The 27,437-nt window shown below is 54.2% G+C and overlaps 1 protein-coding gene across 3 annotated transcripts; it reads left to right on the top strand.

The window, feature by feature from the left end:
- Positions 1 to 794: 794 nt before the first annotated feature.
- CELF5 (CUGBP Elav-like family member 5) lies at positions 795 to 22,051 on the top strand. 3 transcript variants are annotated; one of them, XM_089905689.1, is made up of 12 exons: positions 795 to 1,690; positions 4,195 to 4,246; positions 6,084 to 6,212; positions 7,687 to 7,766; positions 9,394 to 9,540; positions 10,298 to 10,439; positions 10,524 to 10,670; positions 12,159 to 12,221; positions 12,875 to 12,958; positions 15,552 to 15,695; positions 18,083 to 18,248; positions 19,593 to 22,051. In XM_089905689.1, exons 1-11 carry the CDS (start codon positions 1,658 to 1,660, stop codon positions 18,208 to 18,210), a joined length of 1,149 nt encoding a protein of 382 aa, XP_089761815.1. In that variant the 5' UTR covers positions 795 to 1,657; the 3' UTR covers positions 18,211 to 18,248; positions 19,593 to 22,051. The 3 variants fall into 3 exon arrangements, with proteins under 3 accessions (XP_089761815.1, XP_089761814.1, XP_089761816.1); XM_089905688.1 differs by having other exon boundaries at positions 18,083 to 22,051; XM_089905690.1 differs by lacking the exon at positions 19,593 to 22,051 and having other exon boundaries at positions 796 to 1,690; positions 15,593 to 15,695; positions 18,083 to 18,211.
- The last annotated feature ends 5,386 nt before the right edge of the window (positions 22,052 to 27,437 follow it).

The following is a 27,437-nucleotide window of genomic DNA, read 5'->3' on the forward strand; positions in this document are numbered from 1 at the left end:
CCTGCCTCACTCTTGCCCACAGGACGGGAGTCTGGAAACCATAGGTCTCGTCTTGTTTCATCTCAGTCATTTGTGGACCCTATGCTGGGTCTTTCTGGGGAGGAGTTCCCAGAGCCCCCCAGCCCTGACTTCAGGAGTTCATCCCAAAGAGGGACGGTGTGTGTGTTGGGGGATGTGTCACCATCAAGGCAATGCCTGGGCAAAGCAACCAAAGCAGATGGGGATGGAGGGGAAGGCTTCGGGGGTAGGTGGCATTCAAGGGGCTTGTGGGGCGAGGATGGGGTGTACAGGGACGCATTCCAGCCCTGTGTCCTCGGGGTGTGGGAGGAGGAGGGGGCCGGAATGGCTGGGACTGAGCAGTAAAGGTGCCTCGAATGCCAGGATGAGGAACTGGCACTCTACCTCAAGGGCAATAGGGAGCCAAGGCAGAATCTAGACCAGGAGAGGGGCTTGGTCTGGAGGTTGGGCTGGGGCTCGAGTGGGAGAGGAAGAGGCTGAAATGGTAGCCCGGGCCTCCCAGATAGGGGTCCACTTTGCTTCCTTCCCCTCCGCACCATCCAGAAACCACCCAGTTGGGGCTTTCCCTGGGCCCCCACATCTAAAGGTGTAGCTTTGCAAATCCAGGAGAATATTTTGGGCCCCAGCCTGTCTACCGAAGAATCTTCCGGCAGTCCCTCCCCACAGTGGCCTCAGTTCCCCCATCTGTAATACACACAGGTCAGACATACGGGACCCTGTTTTCCCAGTGGCGTATGGCTTGACTGAAGTCACTCAGCAAAAGATAGGTGGCAGAGCAAGAACTGGATTCCAGCCACTTAATGTATGCCCACCCAGAGCCCTATCCCACCTGATCCTTGGCTGGAGGAATGGCTGTGTCCTCAGAGGCCCCTGAGGAAACTGGCAGTAGGTCTGACCCCTGCTTCTGATTTTCTCCTCTCTCTTTCTGATTTGCTATCTGTAAAAAGGGCATGTTCCCATCTCATAAAGTTGTTTGGAGATTAAACGAATCAGTGGACATAGGTATGGCTCCAACATGCTCCCCCCGCCCCACCACCAACTCCTATCCATACTTCAAAACCCACTGCAGATTTTCCATCTTCAGTGCACCCCCAGGATGATAGCCTTTGGCTCTTCATTGTTCTAGGCCTAGGTCTCCCAGCACTTGATCCTTCCCTCTGCCCCAACCCTGACCCCATGAGTCTGGAAGTGTCTGCATATGCCTGTTTCCCCCTCTGCCAGACTAGTGGAGTGCTCCCTGAGGGTGCAGAGTTACTCAGCATGAGGCACAGGGGAATGTTGTTGAATAAGTGAAAAGAGGAAGGGAGGGGGCAGGGAAAGGGTGCGGTGATGGGGAGCCAGAGAAGGTGGAGGAGGGAGGAAGGGTACTCGGCAAAGACCTCAGTGGGACAGATGGAGAGAGGGAGCCGGAAGGAGGTGGGCAGAGCCAGATGGGCGGGTTGGGGTGGGGGGGAGACCCAGCTCTCCCCTGGCACGCCTCCTCCCGGCTTGGGCGGGCAGCGCGCGCAGGGCCCGGCCTCTGGCGGGCGGATCGCCTGGGCGTTGGGCGCGGAGAACGAGGCGCGGAGCCCGGAGCCCGAGTGTGCGTGCGGCGTGTGCGCGCCCGTGCGCCCAGGGCCAGCCGGGCGGGAGGCGGCACATGGATGCCAGCCTGGCGCGCGTCTGCAGGCCGGTGGGTAAGGCGAGGCGCGGGTCCGCGGGGTGTGGATGGCCGGGCCTCACAGCCTCGGCTTTCGAGTGGGTGACTAGAGAGGAAGGGGCTGCCCACCTGGCTTCTCAGAGCCAGACTAGGACCACCCCCCCACCCCCCCGCCGACCTGACCCAGGAGGGGAAAGAGGCCTCCCAGTCGGAGGCGGAAGGTCCCAGGCTCTGCAGCGGGTGGGGGAGATGGGAAGCAGGTAGCCAGGCCGCGAGAATGGGGTGGGGATGGAGGATGCCGTGATGGGGGCATGTTCCCTCCCTGTGGTCCCCCTCCCTCGCTCCCTCCCTCGGCTCATCCATCTCCAGAAGATTATATTTAAATATCTCTTTTGTGCAAGGCGGGAGCTGGGCTCGCCCCTAAGAGGCGGTTTCCATGGCAACAACAATTGCCAGCTTCCGTGTGGTGAATCAGCGTTGCCATGGCAACCCCATCCTCATCTGTCCAAGGTGCTGGGGGTGGGGGGGGGAGGTGAGGGCCAGCGGAGGCGGGTGAGAGGGGTGGGGGAACGGGAGGCTGGAGCCCAGGTGCCCCATCCCCCCCACCTCCCTTCACCACCTCAGTCTGCCCTCAGCCCAGAAACTGGTCCCATCGGTTGAAATAATCTCCCTTCCCGCCTCCAGCTAGAGGGGTGTGGCACCCAGGTGAAGACGGCCCAGGATGTGTGTGTGTGTGTGTGTGTGTGTGTGTGTGTGTGTGTGTATGGTGGGGGAAGGGGGATGTGGTTTGGCCTTTCCCAGGTGGTCAGGGTTCCTCTGAGGGTGTGGCTGGGTGGCAGGAAGATTGGGCTGGGGGAAGTGGGGGCCAAATGGGGAAAACAGAAGCCTCTCTGGTCTGGGGCTCCCAAGGCTGTGTTCACATTGAGGAGGCCCATATGTGCCACAGACACACACTCAGAAAGAGGGAGGGTATCAGAGCGGGAGGGGCTCACCGAGGGGAAGGGAAGCAGAAAAATAACCTCTCCAGGCCTTGATTTTGACATCTGTAAAACAGCGTAAAAATTGTGCATCTTTCTGAAAGCTTGCTGGGCAGCTGCACTGTGATTTAAAAACATGTTTATCAAGCACCTCTGAATGGCTGTGGGGATCTACTCCGAGATTGTCTGACCTGGGAGGGGGGCTGGGACCAGCACTTGTTCCAACCCCAGGCCTGGTGCAGAGGGACCAGGTGCCTTTCTATGCTGGTGGGTGTTGGCCACTTCCTTCTGGTCAGTTCAGTTCAGCAAACTCCTCTGATTCTCTCCTGTACCCTGCCCTGAGGGGCGGGGTTGTGATGTTATGGTCTCAGTCTGGAGGGAAACAGAGCAACACATAAACACTTCCTGCCCTGAGGCAGAGGGAGGAAGGGACCCAAAAAGGTGGAAGGTTTGCCTGCATGGGGACTTTTGAGCTGGGTTTTGAAGGATGAGTAGGAGTTCACCAGAGACACCAGGTTGGGAGGAAGATTCTGTCCTATAATCAACAGAGAAGCAAATGCCACCCAACCCCACATCCCTCAAATCTGTTCTGAAATATTTGCATTAGCTGATACCCCTGGCTGGGTAAATTGCAGGAGTGGGGGTTAGAGAAGGATTTCTTCCACTGAACAGTTCACTGGTTTCTTCCATTTTCAGTGCTGAGAGTGGGGGACAGAGTCCAGAACAATAAGTCCAGATTGCAGGCCAGTCCACTGAAGTATGACAGTTCCCCCCACTCGAGGCTCAGGGAGCTGGCCAAAAGTAGCTGCCTTGGTGTATCAGTCAGCTACTGCTGAGTAATAAACTGCCCCAACCATTTTATTTGTTCATGATTCTGTTGGTTAACAAGCTCAGGCTGGGCTTAGCTGGGCAGTTCTACTGGTTTGTCCTGAGTCATTCATGCAGTTGCAGTCAACTGGGGCTCGACTGAGGCTAGCTGAGCCAGGACTCCCATGCGTTGTGTGTCAGCAGGGCATCTCTGTGCATGAGATGTCCCTTCTTCCAGTAACTCACCTGGATTTGTCCACCTGGCAACCTCCATGGCTCCAAAAAGGCAACTTCTCTTGAGGGCAAGGCTTGGAACTCTCACAACTTCACTTCCACCACATTCTCTTGGTCAGAGCAAGTCGCATGGCCAAGTCCAAAAGCAAAAGGTGGGGAAATAGACTCCAGCTCTTGATGAGAGGAACCACAAAATCACATCACATACAGGGACTGCAGGAGTTGGGCCATCTTTGCAAACCATCTATCACATTTGGGGAGGCAAGAAGACTCCCTGGATGAAGGGTTATTGTTACTGGGCTTTGAAGGCAAAGTGGGAGTTTTCCAGGCAGCAAGAGCAAAGCCCTGTAGGTGGGACCATGTGTCACTTGGTGTGACTGAGGTGCTGGTTGCTGCCAGAGGTTGGTGGGATGCTGAGGCTGGGGAGGTGGACAGGAGTGCCCAGCAGAGCTCAGGTGAAGCTCCCACCCATGCTACCCCCACTGCCCACCTTGACCTCCCTCCCCTCTCTCTCCACAGATGGCACGGCCAATCCAGGTGAAGCCTGCGGACAGCGAAAGCCGAGGAGGTAGTTGTCATCTCTCCGTGGCCACCAGGCTGCGGGTTGGCAGAGGAATGGGAGGAGGGAAATCCTTGCACAAAGGTGGTGGGAGAGGCAGAGGCCCAGGCTGGGGTGGGGTGGGAGAGTAGGGAGGCCGTGTCCCCTCCTCCTAACCACAGGGCCACAGGCCCAGCAGTGGGAGGTGTGGCCAGGTCCTGCTGCTTTCCCCTAGAACTTGAAATACCCCACTCGTCTCAGGGTGCAATAACGGGGATCTTCAGACGCAGAGGGGATGGGGTCCCTGGAGGACTATGGATTGGTTTCTGGGCTCTGCGTGTATGTGCATGTTTGCATGTCTGAGCAAGTGCAGGTGTGTGTATATGAGCATGCCTTCCTGGGCACGGCTGTGCGCAGATGTATGCGAGTGTGTGCACAAGTGCATGTGTGTTTCTGGCAGGTGCGGTGGGGGTGCCTGCCTGACTGTGTGCACATCTGCGTGCCTGGGCTTTGCGTGGGTGTATATGTTCAAGCATGTGTGCTTGACTGTTCCCGGCTGGGCATGTGGGTGTGCAGGCTGGGCCCTGTGTCTGCATTAGGCTGGACCTCTGGGTGGCTGTGTGCCCATGGGGAGATGCTTGGCTGTCCCCAGTGGGATCCAAGGCTAGTCATTCTTGGATATTTTTGACCCCCCTCCCCATCTCAGGTGGATGGGGGGCTGAGGGAGAGCAGCCAGCCTTGGAGGTGCTGTAGGGGGTAGGGCTGTTAGGACCTCTGTGTATGTGTAGGATCCTGGTAAAGCCCATCGGGAATGGGAGCCTGTTTTCACACTCTCCAGCCTGGCTTCCACTGTGGGTCAGGGACTAGAGTGGGGGGATCTGCATGTTTTCATCTCTGTCTCTCTGTCTCTCATTCTCTCTCTCCTTCTCTCCCTCTCCCTCCATCTCTGTTTCTCTCTCCTAATCTTTTTCTCTCCTCCTATCTCTCTGATTCTCTTTGTGCTTCTCTGTGTATCTCTCTTTGCCTCTTACTGTCTCTCTTTGCCTGTCTCTGTCTCTCAGTCTCTCCCTGTCCCTCTCTCTCTCCCTCATATGTCTCTCCCTCCCTCCCACCCCTATGAGTGACAGCTGCCAGAGAATGGGTTTCCATAGTAACCAAGCTCACCCTTCCTGGAAGAGGAAGCTGCCGCGTTCCTGATTACAGGGGAGCAGCGCAATTCCCCCAGGGGGAGTGGGGGACAGAGTTCTGGTACCTCACATGGGAGAGGCTGGTCCAGACTGGCCGCTGGCCTTAGAGTTGGGCAGGTCCCAGCCAGGCCTGCAGCCAGGCCCCAAGCCAACCCCAGGCTCCCCAAGCACCTGGTCTTGTGCCCACACACTGTTCATTCATTCAATAGACGTTGATTGCTTGGCCCCTCCTGAGCCCTGGCAAGGTTGGGCGGGGAGCTCTGCTGGGCACTGTGAGGATGCAGGGGCCCTCAGCGCTCACCCCTGCCTGGAAAATCTAGATGGCAGACAGACAGACAGACATGGACCCGGGCCAGGCAAGGCAGTTCCTAACCCTGGTACTATGTGTGGACTCTGAGTGCATAGGAGGGAGAGGCCGTTTTGCCCAGAGGGTGGAAGCAGTTGGACAGAGAGGCATTCCAGGCAGGGGGCACTCCATGAGGTGGGACCTCGCAGGCACGTGGAAAGGTGGAGAGACCCAGGCAGGGAAAGCGCGTGGCTGTGTCCTCCCTCACACGCGCAGAAGAGGGCCCAGGGGGGTCCAGGCGCCCTGCTCCACGCCCTGCTACCTCCACTCTCTGCTGGATGGACGGAGAAAATTCCCGGAGCCTAGGACTCGGCTGAGGTGGTGTCTCCGCCCACAGGGGACCGGAAGCTGTTTGTGGGGATGCTGAACAAGCAGCAGTCAGAGGAGGACGTGCTGCGGCTGTTCCAGCCCTTCGGGGTCATAGATGAGTGCACCGTGCTCCGGGGGCCCGACGGCAGCAGCAAAGGTGATGGGCCGTGCGCGGGGCTGGCTGCTGGGGGCGGGGCTGTGGGAGGGCGGGGCTGGAAGGATGGGGCGGAGCGGGCACAGGAGAGCGCGGCGGGATCCAGGGGGCGGGGCCGGGATCGTGGGGCGGGGCTGGCCCATAGTGGGCGGGGCCTAGCACGTGGAGAGCGGGCTGGAGGGATGGGGCACCGCTAGGTACACAAGAGGGTGGGGCTCGCTCAGGTGGCGGAAGCGGCACATGGGAGGGCGGGGCCGGCTCCGGGGGGCGGGGCGAGCAGAGACTGTCCAGTCCTACGCGGTCCTACCCGTGTGCTCGTGTCCGTCTGGGGCTGCCTGTCTCTACCTGACTCTGTGCATGGGGCTGTTGCCATCTGGATTTGCCTATGTCCTGTGCCTGATCCTACTTGCTCCACCGTTCCTGTATGGTTGTACCATGCAGGAATGATTGTTTAATGATCTCCAGAAACTTGTTTTCCGGTCTACTCACGTTACTGCATGTACCTAGGGTTGAGTATCACTCCGCCTGTGTCTCTTAGTCTCTGACACTCTTTCTGAGTGTCCAAATGGCTATTTCTGTTTGGGTATCCATGTGCCTGGTGGTCTCCGTCTACCTGATTCTACGTGTTGAGGTTCATCTGTCTGGGACTGAGTCTCAGTTTGCCTCTCTCTGCCCTGGCGACTTTATCTTACTGGGACTGAATGTATCTGATGGTCCCTGACTGTTTATTTGCCTGACTCTTTTCTTGTAATTGAGATATGATCACATACTGTAAAATTCACCCTTTTAAAGTGTGCAGTGAAGTGCTTCACAAAATTCACAAAACTGTGCAACTGTCACCACTATCTAGTCCCGGAACATTTTCACACCCCTTACCCCAAATCTGCCTGGCTTATCCATAGCCCTCTCTCTGTCTGGAACTGTAGCCTCTGACCGTCTGTCTGGATTTGCCTGTGTCTGGTGGTCTCTGGTTGTCTGTCCACCTGATTCTCCCCTTGCCTGGTGACTTTTCATCCCCATCTATCCAACTCTGGCCACATGGGCGTATCTGTCTGGGTCTGAGTGTACCTCTGCCTGAGTGTGCCCACAGGACTGCATCTCTCTGTGTCTGTGTCTGATGGTTTGTCACTCTAATTCTGCGTATCTGATTACAACTCTGGATCTCGTGGCATTGGTGGCTAGTGGGCGTTCTCTAAGCCCATCCCCTTCACTTGTTCTAATGGGCAGGGCCTGCCTCTCCACCTGTGCACCTCCTCACACCCTCTGATGAGGTCTTGGACAAACCGCTGTCTGGCTGGCTGGCTGTGTGCTTGTCTTACTGTCTGATCCTTCCTTGTCCAGCTGTCTGTCTGAACAAATGGCTGGCTGTCTCTCGGATGTCCGACTTTTGGGCTGCCTGTGTCCACGCTAACCAGCCGTGCAGGGCTGTCAGCCCCTCTCCTGTGGCCTCTCACCCATTCCCCTTCTCTCGGAGCAGGCTGTGCCTTCGTGAAGTTCTCCTCCCATACGGAGGCTCAGGCGGCCATCCACGCCCTGCATGGGAGCCAGACCATGCCGGTGAGTCGGAGTTGCCCTGGGCGATGGGGGTAGGGGTGGGAAAGGAGCAAGGGGGCCCGGCCTTACCATCCCAGCCATCTGGTAGCCCCTGGCCCTTCTTCAGAGAGGTCATGGTGGGGAGAAGAGGCGCAATCTCTGATGGTGGTATGGGTGGGTGTATGTGTGTGATTGTGTGTGTGAGCCTGCAAGTAAGTGTGGAGTGTGTATGGATGTCCTGCCAGCACGTGGCTGCCCGTACGCGAGTACGCGCAGGCCAGTGTGTGTGTTGGTGTGTGCACGTGTGCGTGTCTGTGTGTGATTGTGAGTAGGTGGGTGTCAGTGTGCACACAAGGTGTGTGTAATGGGTATGGATACGTGTGCACGTGTGCGCTGGTGCATACGCACATGTGTACACGTGTGATTGCATACGCACAAGTGTGTTCGTGTGAGCACACGTGTGCAAGTATGTATCTGAGTGCACATGTATATGTGCGAGTGTGTGTCTGGGTGACATGGGGGAGCTAGTGCACGTGTATACATCTGTAGGAGTGTGAAGGCAAATGTCTGTGTGTGGAGGAGTGAGCATGCATGTGAATGTAGGCAGTCACGTGTGTACATGTGTGACTGTGTGCACGTGAGTGTGTGAGTATATGTGCACGTATTTGGGAGTGTATGCATGTGTGTGTGTGCGTGTCAATGGTGAGTGTGTGGGCGGAATGCATGTGTAAGTGTGTGCAAATGTGTGTGAGCCCCAGAGGAGCACGGAGAGATGGCGCTGGAGGGGCCTGCAGATCAAGGCTGAGAAGCGTGGGGTTCCTCCTAGGGTGATGGGGGCCCCAGAGGGAAGGGACCGAGTCATTTGGAAATGTCCCCGTGGGGCCAGAGTGGGGATGAGTCTGGAGCCGGGAGCCTGTGGGCCTGCAGCAGTGAGAGGCTGGAGGGGACCACACAGGTGTTGGGGGTGGCCCTGCCTCCAAGGAAAGTGGCCCTGGGAGCCACCATCACTGTACATAAATGTCCAAATCTGCCACGGGGAAGACAGGCCTTGGGGACCCACTCTCTGTTGTTCTGGGAAATGGGTGTGAAGAGCAGGGCAGTCTCAGATCCTTCCTTCTATTGCTCTCTGGGTCCTCAGGCATCAGTTTTAATCCTTAGAGGGGCAGGAGTCAGCTCATCCGAAGGTCAGGCTTTCTCCTGCTCCAAGCTGTCCAGTGATGGAGCTGGTGGGCGGCGCAGGGAGTGAGCTCTCCATCAGAGGAGGTATTCAACCTCTCTGATGGTTGGAGCCTTACCTGTTCTCAGGTATGGGTGACAGCTATAGGGTCCTCCATGCGGGCCCCCATTGTTCCCCTCCAGCAGTTGGATTCTCCACCCATTTTGAGAGTGTGGTTGACAGTCAGGGTCCTCACTATGCCCCAGATGCAGCCCCCCGCGCCCGGACGCCCCACTTGTGTGCACGAGGGGGCTGCAGGGTCAAGTGTGAGACCTGGGATGCTGATCTCCAGACTGTCCTCACTGTGGCACCTGGGACTTCGAGGGTGGGGCTGACAGCTGCTGCTATCCACACCCCTACACCCCTCGTAAGGGACCCCAGAGTCCTGGCTACGTCCCCCCTTCTTTCCCTCCCTGCTTGCGGCTGCCCCTGCAGGGTGCCTCCTCCAGCCTGGTGGTCAAGTTTGCTGACACGGACAAGGAGCGGACGCTGCGGCGCATGCAGCAGATGGTGGGCCAGCTGGGCATCCTGACGCCGTCCCTCACCCTGCCCTTCAGCCCCTACAGTGCCTACGCCCAGGCTGTGAGTGACCCCAGCAGACACACTTCTGTCTCCAGCAGGGCTTCTGAGACTTCTCTGGGGATCTGGCTCAGTCTGTCTCACTCTCTTTCTCCATCTATTCTCAGTCTAGGGCTTCTGCCTCTTTGCCCATCTTTCTGTTTCTCTGGCCCAGTCTTTCTGACTCAGGGCCTTATTCTGGCTGTGGCTGAGTCCCCAAATCCAGGCCGCTTCCTGACCCCAGCCCCAGCTGAGCCCCCAACCATGGACTATGCTCCGAGCCCAAGCTGAGCCCCAGCTCTGGACTGACAGGACACCAGACTCAACCCCTACATCCAGCCTGAACCCTCACCCGGCGTGAACATCAAATGAAGATCCAACCTTGAGTTGACCCCCAGATCCTAGCTGTTCCCCAAATCTAGATTAGCCTGAATTCTAGCTAAACCTCCTGGATGACTCCAAGCTGAGACCCAACCCTGAGTGAGTTCAACATTGGCTGAGCCCTGGTCCCAGACTGAGTCCTGATCTTAGACTGAGCCCTAATCCCTGGCTGAGCTCTCATTCCTAAATGAGCCTGGAACCTAGTCTAGGCCCTGATCCTACACTGAGACTTAATGCCAGGCTGAGCCCCAATTCCTAACTGATCCCTGACCCCGACCTGAGCCAAGACACCCGGCCTGACCCCCTAGTTCCTGGAGGACCCGCCCCCCCACCTCATGAGCCGTGGTCTCAGGTCAGGTGCCACTTTGACTGTGCACGTTGACTCCCTCTCCACCCCCAGCTCATGCAGCAGCAGACAACGGTCCTGTCCACCTCAGGCAGCTACCTGAGCCCCGGCGTGGCTTTCTCACCCTGCCACATCCAGCAGATCGGCGCCGTCAGCCTTAACGGGCTGCCCGCCACACCCATCGCCCCTGCCTCTGGTGAGAGTCCGCCAGGGACCCATGGATGGGTGGGCAGGGCCGGGGCCAGGATCAGGCTCCCCGTGACGCTCTTCTGCTCCCCAGGACTGCACTCGCCCCCGCTGCTCGGCACCACCGCCGTGCCCGGCCTTGTGGCTCCGATCACCAATGGCTTCGCAGGTGTTGTGCCCTTCCCTGGCGGGCACCCCGCCCTAGAAACCGTATATGCCAATGGCCTTGTGCCCTACCCAGGTAACTCGGGTGGTCCCCGGGGGCCGAGGAGAGTGGTAGGAGGCAGGGAGGGTGTCCCCGGGACAAGCATGAGTCCCTATGCCTTGGTGTCCAGGGGACAAAGGGGCAGGACAAAGGGAGTCTCAGGTGAACAGATACTAGCTGTGGGCACAGAGAAAGAGGTTAAACATAGAAACTTTGCATCCAGACCTTTCTGGGTTCGAATTCCAGTTCAGTGGCCCTGGGAGGTTTCTTTAAGTCTCTGAGCCTCATTTTGCTCATCTGGGAAATGGGGCGGATAACATCAGTCATCTCATGAGATTGCACTGACGAGGCAATCAGTCTGTAAAATGCTAACGCGTCACCTGGTACCAAGAATGGCACCATCAATCTTCATTAGTAATCGTTACCATTTGGGAAAATATCAGTGCCCATATTCATTCATTCACTCATTAATTCATTAATTCAATATTGGCCATGCACTGATTTGTTGGGCTGGGCTCTGCCCTCCTGAAGCAGAGGTCTCACTTTCCTCTACCCTATACCATAATTTCAAGGCAAACATCTTCCCACACCTTGCTTAGGTGAAGTATGTCATCTGCGTTTCCACCGCTGAGAATTTGTTTATTCTTACCTTGCAATGATTGGCGCTCACGGGGAGTTTCAAAAATAATATAGAGAGGTACTGGTACCCCTCACCCAGCGTCCCTGGATGCTAACGTCTTATGTAACCACAGTATGTTGTCAAAACTAGGAAACTGACATTGGTACAGTACAATGAACTCAACGGGAGTTGGAGAGCCTACTCAGACTTCACTATTTACAGGCACTTGTGTGTGTGTGTGTGTGTGTGTGCGTGGTTCTATGTCATTTTATCACAGGTATAGTTTCATGTAACCACCACCACAATCTACATACAGAACTGTTCCATCACTATAAAGTAATTCGTTCATGCGACCTCTTTACTGTCTTACCTCTCCCCCATCACCACCCCATCTTCTAGCAACCTCTCTCCATTCAAGATCTTTTTGCTCAATTTTCCCCAGACTCTCCAGCTCTGGTTGCCTAGACAAGCTCTCCCCTACCCCTGTGTCCTCCCCTAGGGACCGTCGGAAGGTCACAGCCACGTAGGGGATCCATAGGGTGTCTGATGATCAAGGTGTGGGGAGGGATAAAGGGAAGGGATGGGGATGGGTGGTGATCAAAAGCAGAGACCTGGAGTCCTGGAGAATCCAGAGAATAAAAGAGAGGACCAAGGGGGGGTCAGGATGGGGACAGAGAGTTGGGGTTGATTGTTAAACCTCTCTGGAGTCTGAGAAACCTGGATTCGAGTTTGGCTTCTGTCATTTCCTACCTGAGCGGCCCTATGCCAGCTGGTTTCCCCACCTGTAAAATGTTTCCATACCTGTGAAACGTTTATGCAGAAGTGAAGCTGGGGGTGGGTGTTGCGGGGTGGATGGACGACTTCTGCTGCCCCCGCCCCACTCAGCCCCTCCGTCTGCCCCGCAGCTCAGAGCCCGACGGTGGCCGAGACCCTTCATCCCGCCTTCTCCGGAGTACAGCAGTACACAGGTAGGGAGGCAGCGCGGCCCCGCCCCGCGCGTGACCCTGCCCCTCGGCCCCCGGCGTCCTACCTGGGCTAGCCACGCCACGCCCCTAGCCACACCTAGATATGGTCCCTGCCCTCAGAGCCGTCCTCTCATCCTACCTTCCCTCTTCTGCCTGTGCCTCCTACTTTGGGCCCAATCCCAGTTCTTGGCCTCCCCCACGCCCCGCCTTTCTTCAACATTTGGCCCTGCCCCTCATAACCTGCCTTTGGTACCGCCCCTCATGTCCTGCCCAGACTGACCCCGCCTCTGCCAGGGCCTCGCTCGGATCTCTGGCTTGTCTTCCTAAAGGCTGCCTTGGCCCCGCCCTCAGCCAGGGCCACGCCCACTCTGCTCTTCCCTGTTGCCTTGGCCCCTCCCTCCAATGCGACCACGCCCCTCCCAGACCCGTCCTCGAATATGACCACGCCCCCTTCTTCTTCCCTAGACGGGTTCTTGGCCTTGCCCTCAGACCGTCTCTCCCATGTGACCACACCCCTCCGCCTTCCCTAGACCCGGTCTTGGCCCCACCCTCAGCTGTGACCCCGCCCCTCACGTCTTAGCCCCGCCCCCACGCGCACCGGCTGCCCACCGGCCTCACGCCCGCTCCGCCCTGTGTCTCGCTCCCGGTCTCTGCAGCCATGTACCCCACCGCGGCCATCACGCCCATCGCGCACAGCGTCCCCCAGCCGCCGCCCCTCCTGCAGCAGCAGCAGCGAGAAGGTGAGGGGGCCGCGACCTCCCCTGGGCGCCAGCCCCGCCCTTTGACCGCCCCCCTCCACCTCCAGGACCCCCGGCTCGGCCTGGCCTCGGGGAACCGCTCGGCCTGGGGTCCGGACAGACCTGGGTTCAAGCCCCGGCGTAGCCCATGGGTGTTTGGGGGGGCGACTGACTCTTCCTCTCCGAGCCTCAGTCTCCTCCTCCGGAAAGTGGGAATGGGGCTAGTCCCGACCCAGTAGGGATAGCAGTGACCCAGAACGGGATGATTCTCTGAAATTTTTTTGAGAGAATTTAGGGGGTGGCATGGTGAGGTATCTCGGGGCAAATGAGGCTTCCTCAGTAAAGTCAAGGGGGCGAGGAGTTAGATTCTGGAGTCGGAGGACCGGGATTCAAATCCACGCAGTTCTGACTTGTGAGCGTCATAAGGAAGGCACCTCACTGCTCCGGGCCTCAGTTTCCTCATCTGCCACTCAGGCGACCACCTTACTCCCCTTGCTGTGGAGTAAGCAGCGGCGGTTCCTGACACATGGTGGGCACTCAGCCAGGGAGGCCCTTCCTCTCCTTCATCCATCTAGTGGGGGTGGGAGCGGGGGCTGGGGAGAGGCAACCAACCAGAAAAGCCCCAAATCGCCCCACGACCTGGGAAGCTTGCGGGTGGCCTGGCCCGCAGACTGATTTCTGTGAGGCTCTGTTCAATTTCTCCCTTGCCCTGGGCCTGCAGGAAGGGGAACACTGGCAGGGTGCAGTGGAGAAAAGCTGGTCCCCATGCAGTCCGTGCTGCTGTAACAGGATGTATGCTTTCTGGAAAGTCACCTGAGTTTGCAGAACCTCACAATACCAACTACAAGGCTCGTGGGGGAAATGGGGTCGTGGTACACCATTCAGAAACGTTGGCTGTGAGGTGCCAAAAAAGATAAGATGCTAATGAAAACAGTAGCACAGTTTTATGCGTGTTAGATAGTTTAGAGATACCCGAAGAGTACAATAAATTTGGTACTTTATCTTGGAAAAGACCGCAAGTTTGCAGGGGGAAGTGGCATCCGAGGGGTTGCAGCATGTGAGTTACCTTGAAGTGATGGAAAGGCTTGTCTGAAATCAGACGGAGAGTCGGAACCCCAGACGGGGATGGGCCCTGCTCATAACATGCTTGGAGAACTGAGAAAGTTGGATGTTGAAGCTGTATGTGTGTGTGTGTGCACGCGCGCGCGCACGCACACACACATTTTGCTTTCTTATGAGGTTCGGTGCAGCTGCGTGTGGTTTTCTGCATTCACCTAGTGTTTCTTGGAGATGAGATAGCACACAGACAAACACAAAATTCTTGTTTGCTCAAAACTGTTCCATAACATATCAGTTGTATGGGAACGCACTTGCATTTTAAAAACAAGCATGTCAGGGAATTCCCTGGAGGTCCAGTGGTTAGGATTCGGCACTTTCACCGCCGTGGCCCTAGGTTCAATCCCTGGTCGAGGAACTAAGATCCCACAAATCTCGGGGCACGGCCAAACAAACAAAAACAAACAACAACGACAGCAACAAGAAGCATGTTAGCAGCACTGTGGTCCCCATCAGGAAGATAAGGGTGGATGTGGATGTGAATGTGTAATCTTGGATTTTGTATTTTCTGGGGTGGGGAATATTCATTGTGAGGGTGGGGGGATTCTCGGTGGTTTGAGGGCTACCTTTTTGGGGGGGGACCTGGGAGAAGGTTGTCTGTAGGTTTTGGATTAGAGGTAGGTTTGAGGACTGTTGATGACTTTGGATAATCAAGATTTTAAAATGCTATTATTATTTATGGTTCTTATATGAGCCATGACTGGGGATTACTGGGGGAGGGGATGATTCTGAGGGTTAGCTGTGCTTTAAAAAATTATTTCTGGTTGGTATAGCATATCATTTAAAAATTACCGGTGGTTTCAGGATATCTGGGGTTCGGGACTAGAGAATAATCTCTATTTTACTTGATTTTATTTTTGCATCATTTTTGAAATTATCCAAGGTTTTGAAAATTATCCAAGGTTTGGAGGGTTATCCAAGGTTTTGAAAAATATCTGGATATTTGGGGTTTAGGACCAGGCAATTACTAGTCTGATTTTATTCTGTGATCATCAGACTTTCAAAAAGGTATATTTCATTTTAAAACCAGTTTTAGAATTATGGAGTTATTGCAAAGACAGTACAGAGTGTCCGTATACCCTACGCCCAGTTCATCTGATTTCTATAAATGACCAGGAGTTTGAGGCTTAGGGATTTTCCGGGGTTGGGGTTGTATGGGATTTTTGGATTATCTGGGGTCTGGGATGGAAGAATTTATCTCAGTTGTGGAGGGTAGGGATCATACGAATTTTATAAGTTCTCTGGGGCCTGAGGATCATTAGAGGTTTGGAGTGTCTGAGTGTGGGATTTTATAGACAAGGAATTAGGGCTCCCGGCCTCCCCTTCCTGCCACTTCCATGCCTCTTCTTTCTGAGTGTCACGGGGCACCCCTCTCCCAACAGCTGGAGATGTCAGATGTGGGCTCCGGACCCGTGCCCCTCCCCCGGGGGTCCGCCTCCTCTCCTTGGGGGCTTTATGTCTTTCTCTCCCCCACCTACAGGTCCCGAAGGCTGTAACCTGTTTATCTACCACCTCCCCCAGGAGTTTGGAGACACGGAGCTGACGCAGATGTTCCTGCCCTTCGGCAATATCATCTCCTCCAAGGTGTTTATGGATCGGGCCACCAACCAGAGCAAATGTTTTGGTGAGTCCCTGCTGCGGGTGCCCCCTCCTGCTTGCCAGCCCTGTCCCACGCGCCCCTCGCCCTGGAATGGGGGTTGGGAGGGTGTGGTCAGCCATGAGACAGGTCTGGTCCAAAAGAATCCCTGGAGGTCCAGTGGTTAGGACTCCGTACTCTCACTGCCAAGGGCCGGATTCAATCCCTGGTGGGGGAATTAAGATCCCATAAGCCGAGCGGTGTGGCCAAAAAAGAAAAGAAAAAAAAAAGAATCACATTTATAATCAAAGTAAACACTTATTAAGCACCTACTGTGTGCCAAGCACTCACCATGCAGCATTTCTAAGACTCCCTTGTTCATTTATTCATCAACAAATAGACATATGGTACACCTACTGTGTGCCACCGCTCAGCATTGTGCCTGGCACACAGCAGTGCAAGAAGCCAACAAAAATCCCTGCCCTCTGAAAGCTCACAGTCTTGCCACTCTGCCTGTAGAACTTTCTCCGATGATAGAAATGCTCTACATCTCTGCTGTCTGAGCCGACCACCCCATGTGGCTGCTGAGCGCTTGAAATGTGGCCAGTGTGACCAAAGGACTGAATTTTTTATTTTACTTAATTTTAATGAATTTCAGTTGAAATAACCACCCATGGCCAGTGGCTGCCGACCAAATTGGAAAGCACAGGTCCAGGGGGAGGAGATGGAAATTAACAAATATAGGATATAGGCCAGGGAGTTATAAATGGTATAGACAAAAATAAAACTGGTAAGAAAATACAGACTGATAAGGAGGAGGCAACACTTCAACTGAGACCTGAATGATGAGGAGCCAGCCATGGGGTGTCTTGGAGAAGAGTGTTCTAGGCAGAGGGAACCGCATGTACAAAGGCCCTGGGGCAGGACAGTGCCTGGCATGTTGGAGCAACAGCGAGGAGGCCCGTGTGGCTGGAGCAGAGTGAGCGAGGGGGAGAGAGGGAGGAGGGGAGGGCAGGGAGGGGACGGGGCAGGTCGTGCAGGGCCTTGTGGGCTGTGGGGAGAACTTCCTTGTCCCCAGAAACAGAGGACATTAAGGCTCAGAGAGGCACGTAACTTGTCCAAAGTCACACGGCAGCAAAGAGGCAGAACCTAGGTTAGAACCAGTCTGTTTGACTCCAAAATCTGGGCTCTGAACCCACCCTGTCCCCTTGGAAGGGTCGACTTTTGACTATTTATTAAGCACCTCCTGTATATACTCATTATCCAACCATAAAAGGGAAGAATTATCCCAATTTACATGGGGAGGAAAGAGAGGCACAGAATGGTCAAGCGACATGCTTGAGGTCACACAGCAAGTTAGGGACACCCCCCCCTCCAGTGCCCAGGCTCCCTCCTCTACATCCTGCTTCCAGGAAGAAGAAGGAAATTTCTGGAGGAAAACCTACTCTGTCACATTCAGCAGTCAGGGGGTCACATGTCTTCTCTGAGCCTCAGTTTCCTCCTCTATGTAATGGGAGGTGTGGGTGGTGTGAAGACATCCACCCACCCCAGCTCCAGATTCCCCTATGGCTCCCCATGGGCCTCAGCCAGACCCCTCAGCCCTGACCCCACCATCTCTCTGCATGACCTCCCACCCAGCCTCTCCCATGGAACTCAGGTATCCTGCCCCCAAATGCCCGCACATGCAGTCCTCTCCCCCTGGAGGACCTCCCCAGCCCCTGTGGTCTCTGCACAGTCCTCCAGGAAGTCTGTGAGGACCAACATGTGAGGGGCAGGAGTAGGGCCAGGTGGAGGGTGTCATGCTGGTGGAAGCTTAAGGCGGGGGTGGGGGGATGCTGGAGTGTTTCTGATGGCCCAGGGTGAGGCGGGGTCTGGGACTGGAAAGAGAGACAGAGACCAAAAGAGAAGAGACAGAAAGGGAGGAACAGAGAGAAGAAACACAAAGACACACACACACACACACACACACAAAGACAGAGAGAAACAGAGAAACAGACAAGGACAGACAGACAGACACAGTCACATGGGCAGACAAGACCCCTGATGGATAGAGATCTCAGAGGAGGCACAGGGTGGGCATCCAGAGCCTCGAAGGAGGCAGGCATGGGGTCTGGGGAGGGAGAACATGGCCCTCCCGGGGCCCCCAGAGAGCCAGCCTGTCCCCCACGTCAGTTGGGAAGTCTCAGCAGAGCAGACCCCAGGTAAGGAGTGAGCGCCCCGTCCCGCAGGCACGCAAGCCCAGCGCGTGTCAGAACCAGGCCAGGGCTGCTGTGTGTGCTCTGCGAAGCCCTTCCACCTCCCTGGGCCGTCTGCCCCTGCGAGCGCACACCCCCGCCCCCAGGACCCCGCGAGCCGGGCAGCCAGGGCTGCAGCGCTGGAGCGAGCAGAGGACGCCCGCGTTGCCCTCCATCGTGGGTCCACCCCGGTCTCCGCAGGCTTCGTGAGCTTTGACAACCCGGCCAGCGCGCAGGCCGCCATCCAGGCCATGAACGGCTTTCAGATCGGCATGAAGAGGCTCAAAGTGCAGCTGAAGCGGCCCAAAGATCCGGGACACCCCTACTGACCGGCCCACAGCGCCCCGAGGCTGCGGGCTTGGCCCAGGTGAGCCGCCAGGCGGCCCCGCCCCTGCTCCCGCCCCCACCCCGGTCTTGTCCGCACCCCCTCCTCATTCTCCAAACCCTCCCGAGGCTGGGGGGATGCTGCAAGAGGCTACAAGGAGCCCCCAGGTTTGGTTGACGGGGACAGAGCTGGACGAAGACACCCCCAATCCCCCCCCACCCCCCACCCCCGTGGTCAGGGCTGGAACCGGAGCAGTAGGATGGGGTTGGGGAGGGTAGTTAGGGAATCCTTCCTGGAGAAGGCTTTGAAGGATGAAAAAAAGTTCACCTGAGAGATGGGGCTTGGTCTGGGGTGGGGGAGGGCTCTGGGGAGGTGTTTCTGTCCTGTCCTAAGAATCTGTTCTCTCAGCTGGGCCCCTCTGGGAGCTCTTCATTTGGCATAATTCATACCCAGTGGGTTGATGGGAGAGTGGAATATTTGCCCCACCCGACAGCATGCGGCGGGGTGTGTGTGTCGGAAATCCCCTCGAACAAATGAGCAAATCCCCAAGAGTGTTTGTGCCATCAGAGTGAACACCTGTGTCAACTCATCGCTTCTTTGGGGAATGAGCCGTGAGCCTCAGGGGCCAATGGGGAAACTTATAAGTGAGCCCAAGCCTTGACAAGCCTCATCTGTGAAATGGGCCCGTGCCTGTGGCCTCCTCCAGGGGTCGTGGGGCGGATTCACAGGGCACTCGGTGTTTTCCCGGCTGAGCCCAGGACCAGCCACCTGGAAAGCTCTGGATAAGTCTTTTTGATATTTTCCTCTTAACCGCCGTCGCCATCATCATCACAGAGGCTCCTCTGGGGTCTGGTGCGAAGCAGGTGCTCAGTGAGGGGCTGCTCCCAGACCCTGCCGGGGCAGCACCCACAGAATCGAGGGTGTTCAGTCACCGGGTCGTGGGTCGTTGGGGGCGCGCTCGCGGAAATCCGCCACCAGAGGCCAACAACAGGATATCGGCGTGCTTTGAACATGCTGACAGCAAATCCTCACTAAGCACCTACTGTGCGCCAGACACTGTTTCCAGCACCACGAATGAACAGAAATGGGGGTGGGGAACTGCTTCGTGGAGCTTCAGGGGCAGGGAGCTGGGAAGAGGAGGCAGAAAGAAATGTTTGTCCCCAGTGGCCGGATGAGGACACGGGCTTGGCGACCCTCGGTCCCTTCCAAGCCGGGTGTGTCAGCCTCCAAACCCCGAAATGGACTCTTTCTGCAAAGGTGGGGGCCCTTGGGTTCCCAGACCCCAGCCTGGCCAGGGCAGGAGGGTGGGTGGGAGGTGATGTCGTCGGCCGACGTGACTCTCCCGCTCCCAGCGCCGCGCCCTAACGCCCCTCCCTTCTCCGCCAGGTGAGGGGCCTTCCCACTTCCAACCGATCCAGGACTTTTACGTAAATTACAACTGAGTTTGGACACCAGCCCCCCCCTTCCCCCCTGACCCCCTCCCCATAATGTGAAACGCTGCCCAAGGCCACATGGAATGGGGAGGGGGCTTCATGGTCTGCGGGGGACTCCTGAGTTGGGGGCCAAGGGGTTCACTGCCCCCTCCTGGGAGATTTCCTCGCTCCCACCTTCCTCCCACACACACAACCTTTGTGGCTTCCCCAAATGAAATCTCAACTTTTCCTATATATATATATGCATATATATATAGAGCTATAGACAGTATATATATTTTTTGAGTATAGATCAAGGGACCAAACTTTTCCGACTTCCTTCCATCCAAGAGAAGGTGACCCTGGGCCGGTCACTCAGCAGGGACGCTCAGAAGGGCTGAGGCTGGCGGGGCAGCCCAGTGTCCCCCACCTCCCGCTGTCATGTCAGACCAGGGCGCCGGCCAAGCACTGGGAATCATCAGCCAACGCGATATACCTCCAGGACTTCTGACACCCCCCTTCCCCCGCCATCGACGATTCTCGCGAGCCTGTGGGCTCAGCCGGCTTCAGTGTCCCTGGTCCTAGCTGCAGCTTCTGGAACCCCCATCCCCTTCGTTCCAGGGCCCTGCCTTCCCCAGTTGTAGGCACAAAACAGACCCCTTGGCCTCTCCCACCCTCTCCCCTCCCCAGTCATAGCCTTACTCATGTGACCAATAGCCCTTAGCTTTCCGTCGGGGACAGACAGGGTCGGGGGAGCCCCCCACCCCTGGAGCCCCTTCCCAAGGGTAGGCGGCCACCCTCCCTGCCTTTGGATCACCAGCCTGGAATTCACAATCTCATGACCAAGATCGCCACGTGCACTGGACAAGCCCAGCTTGCACGGGCTCAGCATCCCTTCACCGGAGATACCTCTACAAAGTTTTTTTTGTTTTTTTAATCTTTCTGAGCAGGTACAAAGAAGAAAAGAAATGGGGGGAAAAATCAAACGACAGTGGATTTTTGTTTCCTAGTTGGGGTGGGGAGGGAAATCCTGTGGGGTGCCTCTGTATAGCTACCCAAACCGTGAAAACCCCCCTTGAAGCACAGAGTCAAGTTCGGTTTTTTTTTGTTTTTGTTTTTTGTTTTTTGGACATCCGGTGGGGCCTCGCGCCAGACGAGGCACCAGTGAACTTCATAAACTCAAGAAAAAAAAATTTTTTGAAAAGAAAAACAAAGCATTCCCTTTTGTTTCTACCAAAATGTGTTGACCGACCCAGAAAAAAAAAAAAAAGAAAAAAGAAATAGCAAAAAAAAAAAAGAAAAAAGAAAAAAAAAAGAAAAAGAAAAAATATCTTCTGACCAACCTGTTTCGATATTCCAGAGTTTGATAATTGTTCCGAGACCCTGTCTAGTGCGCCTGTGTCCTGTGCGTCTGCGTGTGCGTGCGCGTGTGCTCAGGGGTGGCGGGGCCTCGGCCGTGTCTGTCCCGCCCAGCCCCCGCCAGGCCTGCTTAGGAGTGCGTGCTGGCGTGCAGTGGCGTGTGTCCTCTGGTCCATGTTTACCGGCTGTAAATACCATTTTTATACTCCACATCAAAGACCTACGTGATTTGTACGATGTACTTTATTTCTGCTACAAGTAATTTCATGAAGTTTCAACTTGCAAACCGACTTTTGGAGACAAACCGCGCCACACACACACGCACACAGAGAGAGAAAGAAAGAGGAGAAAAAGACTTGGAGGGAACTTTGGGTTGACTTGGTTTGAATCTCGAGGTCCCTGTCACTGTGGCGTGTTTCAGGTGAGAAGCTGCAGACTTCATCTTCATGTCCAAAACGCCTCTCTTTGGTCTGGAGAAACTGAAAGTTTATTTAATAAAAATTTTACTTGCTAAAGGACTGGGTCCTCCCTCATTTGCCCTCTCTTGTCGAAAAAGATGAAGTACATCTGGCCGGATCGGGTGCCTGGGCTAGAGATAAATCGGATTTAGAGTGAAGGGGTGCGGGAAGAAAAGGGTCTGACATTCCCATGGCCGGGATTCGGACGGATTCATCCAGACATTGAAGAAATGGAGTGTTCTTTCTCAAGAAGAGCCGGTGCCTGTGTTTGTTGATTCACACATTCATTCATTCATTCAACAAACGTTTATTGAACGGCTACTGAGTGCCTGACCCTGTGCTGGCCACCAAGGACGCAGCAGTGACCAGATAGTTCTGGGCTCTGCCCTCAAGGACACTCACTATTCATTACACATTTTTGCAATTGGGGTAAAAATTCATGCAACATAAATTTCACCATTTTTACCATTTTGAAGTGTACAATTCAGTGTATTAAGTACATTCACAAGGTTGTGCAACCATCACCCCTATCTAGTTCCAGAAGGTTTTCATCACCTCAAAAAGAAGCTCCATCCCCGTGAGCAGTCACCCCCGCCCCGTTCCCCTCCCCCAGCCCCTGACAACCATGAATCCACTCTCTGTCTCTGCAGATTGGCCTGTTCTGGACGTTTCCCATCGGTGGAATCACACCCTGTGTGTCCTTCTGTATCTGTCTTCTCTCACTGAGCATCGTGTTCTCAGGGTCCATCCACGTTGTAGCGACTGTCAGGGCTTCTCTCCTTTTCATGGCTGAGTGATGTTCCAGTGTGTGGGCCCTTGGTTCCACCTTTTGGCCATTGTGAATCATGCTGCTGTAATTATTCGTGTGCATGTTTCTGTCTGAACATCCGTTTCAGTTCTCTCAGGTACATACCTAGGAGTGGAATTGCTGGGTCCTGGTAACTGTGTTCCCACCAGCAACACGTGAGAGTTCCTGTTTCTGCGCATCCTCACCAATACTTGTTACACAATAGATTTGAGTTGGAATGTTGAGGGAGAAATCCCCGCATTGGACCTGACACAGTCAAGGACCCAGAAATGTACCGAAGAGGTGAGACCTGGAGGAGATAAGATCTAAGAGATGATGTGGCTTTGGCTGAAAAAACAAAGCAGTTTGAGGCCCCTGCCCCACCCCAGTGAAAGCCTCAAAGGTCCTAAAGAAAAAAATTCCTGAGAGCTGGGATGGGGAACCGTGGGCTCCAGGGTAAAATCCTGGAGTAGGGGTGTGAGTAGGGGGGGATGGCCACACCAAAGCTGAGCCTTTCCAAATTCATGGGAGGGGTACTAACCACTCGATTTAATGAGCTACTTAATATCCTGCCAGGGGCTTTGCAGAAACGATGTCTTTTAATCTTACCAAGGACTCATCCCATTTTACAGTTGAGGAGACTGAGGCTCAGAGACAGGAAGTGCTTTGCTCCAGCTCCAGCAGAGAGAACGAGGCCCATCTGGAGTGGGAGCTGGAAAGGTGAGTCTGAGTCCACCTGGAAGGGTTTTCCAGGTGGAAGGAACAGCCTGGGCAAAGGCTCAGAGGCTTGGCATGTTGCGGTCATTGGATCATTGGCTAAGACCACAGCACTGGGTGAAGAGATGGATGCAGAGATGACAGGGGCTGGGTTACAGAGGTTCTTTTGCGACTGAGCACCTTCTGTGTGCCGGACCTTGTCCCCGCCCACCCAAGGTTTCAATCAAGAAGAAAGTACTTTTGGACAAAAAATCAAAAGTACCCTATCCCCACAAGAAAAAGTAATTCTCAAGTACGCTAAAAGTTGTAATCACAATGAGACCAGCAAATCTGGGAGAATTTTTATTTTATTTTATTTGGCCGTGCCACGTGGCATGCGGGATCTTAGTTCCCTGGCCAAGGATCGAACCCGTGCCCCCTGCAGTGGAAGCATGGAGTCCTAACCACTGGACCGCCAGGGAAGTCCCTGGGACATTATCTTGATGTCAGTTCGGAGCTACAGAGGATTTTGAGCAAGGGAGGGGTGTGACCAGGTTGGGGTGTTAGGAGGATACCTGGGTGACCTCTGTGCCGCTGGTGGGGTGTAAATTGGCACTCTGGAGAACATGGGCAGAATAATATTCCTACCAAGCATTTATTAAGCACTTACTATTTGCCAAGCATTGTTTCAAGCCTGTGTCATCCAATATAGTAGCTACTAGCCACCTGTGGCTATTTACATTTCAATCCATTTATCAAATTATTACTTTACTTCCTCAGTCACACTAAGCCACATTTCAGGGGCTCAAGAGTCACACATCCATCACTTGGGAAGTTCTCTCGGACAACACTAGCCTCAACATTTGACACGACATAACTCAACCTGCCACAGCCTTGTGAGGTATGTCCTATTAATGGCCCCACTTTATGAGCCAGTAAACTGAAGCCCAGAGAGGTTAAGTGACCTCCCCGAGGCTGCACAGCAGTAATTGAACCCAGGCTCTCAGGCTGGTCTCTTAACCACTATACTGTCCCAATTCCCTGTCCTGTGTGGTGGCTTCAATTTGAATGTATTGTTATTCAAGTTGTTATTTGCGATAGTCCAATTTAAGCTTTTAAATTTAACTCAAAGTCAGGGAATTCCCTGGCGGTCCAGTGGTTAGGACTTGGCGCTTTCACTGCTGGGGCCCGGGTTTGATCCCTGGTTGGGGAACTAAGATCCCTCAAGCCTTGCAGTGCACGAAAAAAAAAAAAGTACATAAATAAATTTAACTCAGAGTCATTAAACATTTAGAATGTGCACCCGTGCAAAACAGAGATTCTGCCTGAGTAGAATAGGGTTGTGCTTGGGATGGCTGAGCCCTGGCTGTCATGTAGGTGTTCATCCAGGGGGAATAGGCTAAGTGACACCCAGGGCATATCAGTTAGCTGTTGCTGCATAACAAATTAACCCCCCCACCCCGAAATTTAGCTGCTTAAAACACTACACATCTATTATTTCACCCAGTTTCTATGGGTCAGGAATCCAGGAGTAAATTAGCTGAGGGGTTCTGGCTCAGGGTCCCTCAGGAGGTCACAGTCAAGACATCAGCCAGGGCTGCCTCATCTGAAGGCTCGACTGGGGCTGGAGGAGCTGCTTCCAAGCTGGTTCCCTCCCATGGCTGTTGGCTGGAGGCCTCAGTTCCTCACCACGTGGACCTCGCCATAGGGCTGCTCATGACGTGGCAGCTGGCTTCCTCCAGAGAGAGTGTGGTCCAATGTGGGGGTGGTGGTGGTGGTGAGAGAGCTAGAGAGAGAGAAAGAAGAATATATATATTTAAAACATTCTCTCTGAGGACGTGTATATGATTGTAAGAATGAGAAGATGGGACTTCCCTGGTGGTCCAGTGGTTAAGACTTCGCCTTCCAATGCAGGGCGTGCGGGTTTAATCCCTGGTTAGGGAGCTGAGATCACACATCCCTCATGGGCAGGGAACCAAAGCATAAAACAGAAGCAATATTGTAGCCATTTCAATAAAGACTTTAAAAATGGTCCACATCAAAAAAAAAATCTTAAAAAAAAAAAAAAAGAATGAGAAGGAAAGTCTAGACGTGGACTTCCCTGGTGGTGCAGTTGTTAAGAATCCGTGTGCCAATGCAGGGGAAACGGGTTCAAGCCCTGGTCCGGGAAGATCCCACATGCCACAGAACAAATAAGCCCGTGTGCCATAACTACTGAGCCCATGTGCCACAACTACTGAAGCCCGTGTGCCTAGAGCCTGTGCTCCACAACAAGAGAAGCCACTGCAATGAGAAGCCCACGCACCACAACAAAGAGTAGCCCCTGCTCGCCTCAACTAGAGAAAGCCCGCACACAGCAATGAAGACCTAATTCAGCCAAAACTAAATAAGTAAATAAATAAATTTATTTTTAAAAAAGAAAAGGCTAGAAGTGTATTCACCAAAATGACGACGGGGTGGCTTTGGGGGGAGTGAAGAATTAGAGGCCAAGATTAAGCAGAGTTGAACCTCAGCTGCAATCTTTACAAGGTGAATATATTTAGTTATTTTTCAGGAAATTAATAATTAGGTTTAAATACTTTTTTTTAAAGATGAAAGAATGGGAAAGACAGGTGTGAGAGTTATTTGGGGGAAAGTACCTACATGTAACTCAACTGCTCCACTGCCCTTCGGAGAGACCCTCAGAGCAAGGAATGGGGTGGGGCAGCCTCCAGCCAACAGCCAGCGAGGAACTGAAGTCTACCAGCAACCACATAGGCTTGGAAGCAGATCCTGCCTCAGTCGAGCCTTCAGATGATACCCCAGCCCAGCACAACACCTTGATTGCAGCCTGTGGGAGACCCTGAAGCAGAGGACCCAGCTGAGCACCCCAGATTTCTGGAACTGAGATAATAAATGTTTTAAGCCACAAAGTTTTAAGGTAATTCATCATGCAGCAATGGTAACTAACACATCAGCAAAACCTCATCAACTACAACGACAGAAACTACAAAGTACGTGCAATAAACCTCAGAAAAATCTGCAGAGAGAAAACGGTAACATTTTACTGATATACATTTTTTAAAAAAACAACCAACAAACAAAAAACCAAAAAACAGACAAGTGGTGAAGTGGATGACGGAGGTACCCAGGGCAACTCACGATCTTAAAGGATCAGTTCTCTCCCTGATGAACCTTGAACATCATCACAGTTCAGATCCTTGCAATAGTTTCCTTGGAAGTGGATAAACCGATTCTCAAGTTCATGTGCATAATTGAATTGTAAGCGAAGCAAGGCTGGAATGTACCAAAATGAATGACTGTTTATTGAGCATATACTATGTGCCAGGCACTGTTCCCAGTGCTTTAGTTATTAGGATTAACTCATTTAATCACCGCAGCAACCCCAGGTGGTCGGATCTAGTTCACAGATAGATAATGGAAATACAGAGAGGTTGGGTGGCTGGCTGCAGAGCCTGCCCACTGGACCTCTACGCCACACTACCCTATACAACAACAGTAAGACCCATTATAAAGCTACAGTAACTAAAATAGCAGGTCATCGGTGCCTGTCCTGTTTTATTTACTCTTCTATTCCCTAGAGCCAAACACATAGTATCTGCTCGCTAAATGTCCTAAAATCATAGTGCTTAAGTCTGGAGGCTTGAGCTTAAGTCTGGAGACTGCCCAGGGTTTGAATCCCAGTTATGACATTTATGAGACCAGTGGCCGATCTCTCTTCAGCTCAGTCCCCCCCACCTCTGGAAAATGAGTCTAATCGGGCACGCTTCTGAGGGCTGTTGTGGGGATGAACAAGTTAATATTTACAAAGCCCAGAGTAAGCACTACAGAAGTGTCAAAATAAATCAATCCCGCGGAAAATTCACTTTCCAGAGGCTTCGCTGCTGGCCACCAGCAGGGGGCAGCAGAGACTCACGCCTTCGTTCAGTAGTACTGGAGCCTTCACTTGAAATGCCACAAGCATATATTGAGCACCCAACGTGTGCCGCGCGCGCGCTGGGGGCTGGATGAGGTGGTGAGGAGATCCCTGGGCTCTCTCCTGGGACATAAAAGCTACCTTTCCCAAATTTCTTAGCCCGTCCCTTAAAGCCTGTGGGATCAGCCCCACCTCCCTTCTGCCCCCTCCTCTCTCCAGATTGAATGTGGTCCAGCTGCCAGGCCATTGCACGTGCGGTTTCCCACGCCGGGAAACCCTCCTACCCTGGAGTTCTGAGGCGCTGGGTTGGGGTGGAGGCACAGGTAATCTTCCGAGCACAGGGAACGGTACTGGCCAAGGTGTAGAGTTGGGAATGACCCGGGCCCTAGTGACAGAACAGGCAGCCCTTCAGCCTGGTTGGCCTCAAAGCTACACAGAGGATGCAAGCAGGGCACGTGGTGGTCAAACAGGGTGTTACTGGACGGACGTGAGGGCCACGAGGACAGAGACCGGCATGCTCACATCTGGGTCCTCAGTTTTTGCTGAGCTATTCAAGGTGTGCATGCCCTTGAACAACCTCATTCTCTTTCCAAGCCTCAGTTT

Source organism: Delphinapterus leucas, unplaced genomic scaffold (genome assembly GCF_059928025.1).
Source record: "Delphinapterus leucas isolate spDelLeu-1000000601 "Yukka" unplaced genomic scaffold, BTC_Dleu_Yukka2 spDelLeu_asBTCV2_sq25, whole genome shotgun sequence".
In the NCBI taxonomy this organism is placed as follows: domain Eukaryota; kingdom Metazoa; phylum Chordata; class Mammalia; order Artiodactyla; family Monodontidae; genus Delphinapterus; species Delphinapterus leucas.